Source organism: Bison bison, unplaced genomic scaffold (assembly GCF_000754665.1).
Source record: "Bison bison bison isolate TAMUID 2011002044 unplaced genomic scaffold, Bison_UMD1.0 scf7180017864043, whole genome shotgun sequence".
Taxonomy (NCBI): Eukaryota; Metazoa; Chordata; class Mammalia; order Artiodactyla; family Bovidae; genus Bison; species Bison bison.
The window spans coordinates 4,392,268-4,401,740 of NW_011494615.1; the positions used below are offsets into that span (position 1 = coordinate 4,392,268).

Genomic DNA, 9,473 nt, shown 5'->3' on the forward strand with positions numbered 1-9,473 from the left:
CCTGCCCCCCCACCCCCACCCCCGATCTCCTCAGACAAGGGTAAGTGCTCCAAATATGCTTTGGTTCCTGCCAGAGAGCTTACATCTCTGTAAGCAGAATATGTCTTAATCACTGAGCCCGAGTCACCATTGCGCAGGCTAATCAATGTCTCCATAATTAACCTGACCTAATGGTATCAAGATTGCCCAGAGAAATATCAATAACCTCAGATATGCAGATGACACCACCCTTATGGCAGAAAGTGAAGAGGAACTAAAAAGCCTCTTGATGAAAGTGAAAGAGGAGAGTGAAGAGGTTGGCTTAAAGCTCAACATTCAGAAAACTAAGATCATGGCATCTGGTCCCATCACTTCATGGGAAATAGATGGGGAAACAGTGGAAACAGTGACACTTTATTTTCTTGGGCTCCAAAATCACTGCAGATGGTGACTGCAGCCATGAAATTAAAAGATGCTTACTCCTTGGAAGGAAAGTTTGACCAACCTAGACAGCATATTAAAAAGCAGAGACATTACTTTGCCAACAAAGGTCCATCTAGTCAAGGCTATGGTTTTTCCAGTGGTCATGTATGGATGTGAGAGTTGGACTGTGAAGAAAGCTGAGCGCCGAAGAATTGATGCTTTTGAACTGTGGTGTTGGAGAAGACTCTTGAGAGTCCCTTGGACCGCAAGGAGATCCAACCAGTTCATTCTAAAGGAGATGGCTCCTGAGTGTTCTTTGGAACGAATGATGCTGAAGCTGAAACTCTAGTACTTTGGCCACCTCATGTGAAGAGTTGACTCATTGGAAAAGACTCTGATGCTGGGAGGGATTGGGGGCAGGAGGAGAAGGGGACGACAGAGGATGAGATAGCTGGATGGCATCACCGACTCAATGGACGTGAGTTTGAGTGAGCTCCGGGAGTTGGTGATGGACAGGGAGGCCTGGTGTGCTGCGATTCATGGGGTCACAAAGAGTCAGACACCACTGAGCGACTGAACTGAACTGAATGGAAATCATAGATGTAGAGCTAAAACACTCTTCTGCTTTGGTCTGTGTGTGGAGACAGACAACAGCCCTGAAGAGGACTGGGGAGGTAATTATGAGAATAATTTACAATAGAAAATCTAGTTTGGAAGGGAGGGACAAAAAACCACATGCTGACTTAAGTTTCCAGATGGGCCATCTTCATGAATCCCATTTGCTGGGTGACTAATGAAAAAAATCTGTGCCTTGCAAACATATGTAAATATTCCCAACCAAATGATCAGCAGTAAAAGCATGTGGCTGATTGAATACACCAAAATAAACCATGTACACCTTTGCAAAATAACAAAGACACCCTCCCCTTCCTCAAAGAAACCCCCTGATTCTAAAACCTGGCTGCATAACAGAAGGAGCAGATGAAACATGAAGGAGACTCAGTCGTTCATTTTGAAAATTTTCATGAGATTTATTCTGAAAATGCATTATGTTAAAATGTCCATGTGCTGATAGACATATTTTTCAAATACCAAATCTGTTTTCTTAAAGAAAATATTTTATGGCTTTTCTAAAATAATATATTGCTTCTTATCTCCCTTGCTTTTCTCTTCAAGCCTCCAAATGATGAGACCCACAGCAGAAGCTGAGGGGTGGGTAAGATCTGCAGGGCTGTTTGTTCCTTCCAGAAAGTGAGATGCATCGTGTTTCTAATTCTTCTGTCTCCAGCCTCTGCTGTCATAAGTTATGTAACATTTCTCAGAGCTGTCAGGGTGACTTGAGACTTCTTGTTTACTTCACCTACAAGACCAGCCTAACTACATTTAAGCTCACACCCTGACAGTGTGAATTTTGTTTTGGGCTTTTTGTTTTCCAACAGGCACTTCACAGTCTTGGCTTTGGAACCGTTCTTATCTTAATCCTTAAATTCATATGAGTGACATCCTTCTGGAATAACTCTTCCTCCTAGAATTTGTGGAAAAAATTTTTTTTAATTGAAGTATAGATTGACTGCCCCGACTGGCTCAGCAGAAGAGTCTGCCTGCCCATGCAGGAGACAGAGATTCGATCCTTGAGTTGGGCAGATCCCCTAGAGGAGGAAATGGCAACCCACTCCAGTATTTTTGCCTAAAAAGAAAATCCCATGGACAGAGTCCAAAGGGTCGCAGAGTTGGACATGCCTGAGCACACACACAAAGTTGATTGACAATGTTGTGTTAGATTCTGGTATCCAGCAAAGTGATTCAGTTACATATATATATATATATTTTTTTCATATTCTTTTCCAATATAGTTACTTATAAGATACTGACTATAGTCCCTTGTGCTATACAGTAGGACCTTCTTGGTTAGCTATTTTATACATAGTAGTGTGTACCTGCTAATCTCAAACTCCTAATTTATCCCTCTCTACCCTTTCCCCTTTGGTGACCATGTTTGTTTTCTGAGTCTGTTTCTCTTTTGTAACTAAATCCATTTGCATCATATTTCCAAGTCCACATATAAGTGATATCGTATTTGTCTTTCTCTGACTTACTTCATTTAGTATGATAATCTCTAGATTCATCTTTTTTAAAAATATTTTTAACTTTTTAATTAGAGTATAATTGCTTTATAATGTTGTGTTAGTCTCTGCTGTCCAACATGAATCAGCTGTATGTATACATATATCCCCTCCTTGAACCTCCCTGTCATCTCCCCCATCGCACCCCCCTAGGTCATCACAGAGCGCCCAGCCAAGCTTCCTGTGCCTTACAGCAACTTTCTTCTAGCTGTCTATATCACACATGATAGAGTGTCTATGTCCATGCTGCTCTCTCGCTCATCCCACTCTTTCCTTCTCCCTTCTTCTGTGTCCACAAGTTCATTCTCTATATCTGAGTCTCTCTTCCTGCCCTGCAAAGAGGTTCATTGGTACCATTTTTCTAGATCCATATATATGGGTTAATATTCCATATTTATTTTCCCCTTTTTGACTCACTTCATTCTGCATGACAGACTCTAGGTTCATCCACATCTCTACAAATGCCCCAATTTCATTCCTTTCTATGGCTGAATAATATTCCATTGTATATATGTACCACATCTTCTTTATCCATTCATCTGTCTATGGACATTTACGCAGCTTCTTGTCTATTGTAAACAGTGTCACTATGAACATTGGGGTGCATGGATCTTTTCAAATTAGAGCTTTCGCCTTTCCCAGATCCTTTGTGCATGAATGGGATTGCTGGATCATAGGTAACTCTATTCTTAATTTTTAAGGAACCTTTATACGATTCTCCATGGTGGCCACAGACAATGTACATTGTGCAGAACTTCTGAAACCATCAAATTCTCCACCCAAATGGGCAACTCATCTAAAACATCCTCCCACCGGGCTATCATTCACTTTGGCTGAAATCTCATGATGAAAAGATCCCACAGCTTCACATGGCAGACCATACTGATTATAATCAGCTTAACATGTGAGGAGGTTCACCCCATGCTGATTCAGAATTTCATCCTCACCCCTGTTTTCTAAAATCTGCCCTCTGGGAAGGACACACCACTTCCAAAGATGGGAAACAAGTACCAGGACCCTCCCCCCAGGTCACCTCTGGCTTCTCTAACAGGCTCCCAGGTGGTACCTTCCTGGCCCATGCTTGGCTGAGGGCCCGCCCACAGCCCCTGTGCCCACATCTGACCTTGCCCTCAGCCCAAATCTCCATTTCTCTGCCTACAGGACTATCTAAACTCACTTCTCTAGGTCACATTCCTTCTGGGGCTTGTTTTCAATTGCCCTCCAAGACAGAGTGTTAGAGATTACTTTATATGTTACTTCAAGGACGGTTGATCCATCTAGGTGCAAAGTCCCTTTTCCCAGCCACACCAAACTCCCCTTCTTTGAATCCAGGCAATCTATATTATTTACATTAGCAGCCCAGTCACATCCAGACAGTCTCAAAGATTCAAGAGGAATCATTCTTTTTCTGAGCCATTAACAACTTCCTCTCCTTCAAGGCACAGCAGTCTGGTTTTTTTTAATTAATTTTTGGCTGTGAAGGCACAATTTAAATGAGATCTTGCAAGGATCATCTCTGAACAGCAGGTGGCAGCACAGTACAGACCAAACAGCAAGCGGCTGCCCTAAGAAAAGGGATAAAAAGCTTATTTATCTTCAACTTCTTACTTGATCCTTCATGCTTCCTCTGGCCTTCTCCCTCCAAGTTTCCACTTCTAACTGTCCATGAGGACTGGAATGACCTTAAAAACCAATTCACATGGAAACGCCAATGTCTAAAATCAACTTACATGTCAACAGCAAAAAAACAGCAAAAAAAAGCATGACTGAAACAGTCAATGGGGATGAAATTGTCCCTGGGACCTGTCACATGACCAGCCTATGACACGCCTCTGGTGTCTACACATCATCACTTCTCCGGCTCCTGTTTGCTTCTCCCAGGGCCCAGTCAACACCACACAGCGCATTCCAACCCCGCCAAGGGAACACAGGCTGACAGAGAAGCAATTAACACTGATATTTCTGCAAGCTGGAAATTCTCATAATTAAAACTTCTTTTGCAAGCTCTCAGGAGTCTACATAGCCCTAAAGGAAGAAGGAAACTAGCATCTTATCAAGAAATATGATCACTAGAAATAAAGTAAGCTCAGTAACACAGCCCTAAAATTTTACTCTAGGGCCCAATTACCAGATATAAATATTTCTGCTGGTGAAAACAACATGATAAGCTTGTTGGATCCATTAAGAGTTCTTGGCACATTCTGGAAGTCTCTAAAGGCAGCCACAATCAGCCATGTAATCAAAGGTTAGTTCTGACATCATCACTCTCCCATTTGGCAGAGAGACACGTATTGATACAGACAGTAGCCATCCATTAAAGGAAGAAACAATCACTTTGATAATACAAAGCAGAATACAAAATTAAAGACGACCCAAGAGCATTTATTGATGGACAGCAGTCACCATGGTGATATTTGCTAATATTAACTCTCAAAAGACCAGCCAAATTAGCAACATAATTATAATATCAGGAAATTTAGAGATGACACCTTTCTAAACCCAGATAATGAGCTTATTGTCAAATCCAACACTCCCCAGATCTCTTTCTGAAAAACCACAATGCACCGATGCTAAGTAGCATTGAAATTCTGACATAGTATGTTGAACTTTGAGTGAATGTATGCTTAGTCATGTCTGACTGTTTGCAACCCCATGGACTGTAGCCCACCAGGCTCCTCTGTCCATGGGATTCTCCAGGCAAAAATACTGGAGTTGGTTGCCATGCCCTCCTCCTTCCCGACTCAGAGATCGAACCCATGTCTCCTGCATCTCCCACATTGGCAAGCAGTTTCTTTACCACTGAGCCACCCGGGAAGCTCATGTTGAACTTTACTCACCCAGAAAAGGACAAACACAGTTTAGAAATGTGATAGGCCCATTCATTCAGAAAAATGCCAGCTGACAGATTATCCACAGGATATAAGAGATATTCCCCTATGCCACTAAATTTGGCTCAGATCTGTGGCTTTGTACAGCTTATGAAGGGGCCACACCACCATGAAAAAAAGCTTTTTATTTAAAAACCAAAAAAGTGGGCTTTCTTAAAAAACAGAAAATAGGGTCTAAATATGTTACAATTAACACCAGTTAACAACTCTTGTACTAGTTTGAAAACATAGGTATGCTGCAGTTTTCATCTCTCTCTCAAGATACACGCACACACACACACTTCACTGCCTTCAAGGGCACTAAAACATATATGAACTGAGATATAAATCCCTGAAGAGTTGCTGAATGACTTCTCTCAGGCAGTTAGCTTGTCCACACTAAATACACTCCTTGAAGTTTTTTTATTTCCTGAAGCAAACCTCTTCATGCTATCTGCAAGTGCTGACTTTCTTCATTTAAAAAACTATTGACAAGTCAGTCGCTTAACACAAATGAGAGTCTCTCCTGCCCAAGAGATGAGCCAGCTTGACAACCTGGTTCTGGGACCTCGCAGAGAAAACTCAAGCTCAGATGACTGTCCCCTAAAGAAAACGATCCTACAGGGTAAACAATCTTACTCCACATCCTCAAGAACATGTATCAGTGTTCTAGTGATTTTTTAAGCACAGGCCCAGAGTGTCCCACACCCAGGCCTCTAATCTGAATCATTCCTGCTTACACAACTCAGTGAAAACAACAGAGGATCTATAAAGAACACTGCTCTATCATGATTTTAAAGTGGCCACTGTAAACAGAGTGTCACATTTCACACACAGGGAATACTTGGGCTCAGACCCCAAAGAAACAGAAAGAAACTAAAAAAAGTTTGAGGACACTCAACTCATGCAAACATGGAATTCTTCAAGATTTCCTTGGTGGTTCACTGGTTAGGACTTGGCGCTTTCACTGCTCTGGGCCCAGGTTCGATCCCTGGTCAGGGAACTAAGATCCTGCAAGCCTCTTAGTGTGGTCAAAAAAAAAAAGCAAAAATGAAATTTTTCAAAGGGAGATTTACTCAATGGTAATTCAGATCACTCAGGCAGTTAGTCAGTGTTCTGCAATTCTATGAATTTAGGCAAAAACAAAGTTGTTTGATTGAAGGGTCAACAAGACCTCGCTTCACCAGATAATTTGCTTGACTCACTCAGAGTTTCATTCTGCTTGTGGGAGCAATTTAGGCAGATGAATGTACTGGGATGATGTTTCCAGGCTGGCTCTACAACCATGAAATAAAAGGAAACAGGCTAATTCCCTGCCCCCGCCCCAGTAAAAAAAGTACGGTTTACAGAGACCATTGTCTCCATCTTCTCCAGCTTTATATGCAGCAATCTGGCTTTGGAGTCTTCCTCATGATGTGCACCGTAGTATCAGACTTGTTCTTAACATCTTAATAATGACACCAGCTGCCGCTGATGGAAGGCTTGCTATTCACCAGGCAGCACACTGGGGTCTATATTCATCCACTCATCCAACTGATATTTATTGAATATCCACTATGTGACAGAACTGGTCTAGGTTTCACGGTACAGTCTGAATAAAACAATGTTCCTGCTGTCCTAGGACTTTTCAGGAAGAGCAAAGAGAGAAGAGACAAATAAATATGAAACAGATCAGGTGGTGATTGAGGTTACAAATAAGAAGGTGGAATAAAGGGCCAGAGAGTGACTATGTGAAGCGTGCTGTCCTAACGAAGCCCACTAGGAACACAGCTGAAGCTCAGAAACATGTTCAGTTGATTGCCTCATCACAACAAGCGAGGAGGTGCACCTTGGGGATCCAGGCGTCTAAGCAAGAGGGTGTTCAATGAACTAGTAAGATCTGGGCTGTGCCAGCTAATTTGGAAGAGGGTTCAAGAAAGTAGGCTTTTGCAGTGAATTGGATACTGTCAGGATGTGAGGGTAATTCTGTGACTGGGCATCTTGGTAATTCTTATCTAGAAGGTGAGAAGAAGATGGGGCAGTGAGTCAGTCCCCAGGAAGGGAATATGTAGCCACACTTGTGGTCTGGACTATCCTGTTCTTATCTGGATTTGGACATCATGATGAAGAGGTCTTGCTTTTGTCTGGATCCATCAAATGGCTACCCACTCCAGTATTCTTGTCTGGGAAATCCCATAGGCAGAGGAGTCTGGTGGGCTACAGTTAGTTCATGGGGTCGCAAAGAGCTGGACACGACTGAGCACACATCATGGTCCCAGAGTGACCTTATTTCACGTGGGTGTTTGGGGAGATGGTTTGAATCCAAAACCTGAACAGCTGAGCTGTGAGTGGAAGGCCACCTCCTGGTGGTCTCGGGCTAATTGCCCCTTTCCCTCGAACAATCCACCCTCAACCGTACAAGATAGGTACCATTACTATTTCTTTTTCATAAATGAAGAGACAAAGCCCCAGAGAGACAAAAGGGCTCTAGAGGCATCATGAGGCTCATGATGCTAGAGGCTCATGGAATCATAGTTTCCTGACCAGGGAGGAACCCTGACCCTCGGCAGAGACAACGCTGAGTCCTAACCACTGGACCACCAGAAAATTCTTAGGACCAAGTCTTTTTAATTCCTGTGGCAAGACCTTTTCTTCAAAAGGGCCAGGGGGCTTTCAATGGCAGCATGGGCTCAAAGCCTACAGGGGAAGCTGTTACCAGCAGACACCCTTAACACCTAGGCCAGAAGATGTGCAAATGCCCAAGAAATGAAGTCCATGTGATCACTGTCCAAGTGAAAATACTCTTCTCCCAAGGATGAGGAAACATTTTCCTTTCTGTTTAAATTGAAAGGCTACTTTCTCAATAATTTAATCAAAACCCATTTATTTCCACAATTTTTGAACTATAAGCAAGTTTTACATAGTGGAACAAGTATGTTAAAAAAAAAAAAAAAAAGACCATAAAGGTAATGTTCCAGGGATTTCCATGGCTGTCCAGTGGTTAAGACATCCTGTTTTTACTGCAAGGGGTAAAGATTCAATCCTTGATTGGGGAACTAAGATCATGCATGCCACATTCTATGGCCAAAAAAAGGAGAGAAAATTTCTTAGTCTGAACAAAAATGAAAATATAACATATCAACATAAAAAATTATATACATACATATATATATATTATATTATATATATGTTATGTTCTACAGGCTTCCCAGATGGCTCAGATGGTAAAGAATCTGCCTGCAATGCGGGAGACCTGGGTTTGATTCCCGGGTTGGAAAGATCCCCTGGAGGAGGGCATGGCAGCCCACTCCAGTAGTCTTGCCTGGAGAATCCCCATGGACAGAGGAGCCTGGTGGGCTACAGTCCATGGGGTCGCGAAGAGTCAGACACGACTGAATGACTTAAGTTGGGCAAGCACAGGGATGTTCTACAGTCCAAGGGTAACAAAATTGGTGACCATTCCTGTTTTGTATCTTTTTTTTTTTTAATTAAAAAATCATTTTTGTCTGCACCTTGGGAAATGTGGGATCTTAGTGCCCAGACCAGGGATAGCACCTGGCACCCCCTGCATTGGAAGCATGGAATCTTAACCCCTGGACCACGTGGACAGCCCCTGTCCTCCTGTTCATCTTTCCTAACTGCCCTCTCCCACCAGGGCAGGGCTCACCAGCAGATTCTCTGGCTTGAGGTCCCGGTGGACGATCCTCTTGTCGTGCAAGTGCACCAGCGCCTTGCACAAGTCCATGAGCATGAGGGCGGCCTCGCGCTCGGAGAACTTCACACTTTCGATGATGGCGTCGAACAGGTCCCCTCCCTGCACGTACTCCATGATCAGGTAGATCTCGGCGTCCGTTTCGTACACTTCGTGCAGTTTCACGATGTTGGGGTGAGAGAGGCTCTGAATGATGAGGATCTCGCTGTCCACCATGTCCTCCTTCCCCTTGAGCTTGGACTTGTCGATGATCTTCATGGCGTAGGCCTGCCGGGTGCCGCGATGCCTGCACTCCTTCACCACCGCAAAGTTCCCGTCGCCGATCACCCGGCCCGGCTCGTACTGCTTTCGCACGTCGGCTGCCAGGATGCCCGCAGGCCGCCGCCTCCT

General features: G+C 43.5%; 1 protein-coding gene across 1 annotated transcript in view; it reads right to left on the reverse strand.

The window, feature by feature from the left end:
- Positions 1 to 9,473, reverse strand: part of DCLK3 (doublecortin-like kinase 3) — a 38,144-nt gene that overhangs the window by 4,815 nt on the left and 23,856 nt on the right. The window contains exon 4 of the mRNA XM_010835577.1: positions 9,039 to 9,471. Within this exon, the coding sequence (XP_010833879.1) occupies positions 9,039 to 9,471 (433 nt within the window). The remainder of the gene's footprint in view (positions 1 to 9,038; positions 9,472 to 9,473) is intronic.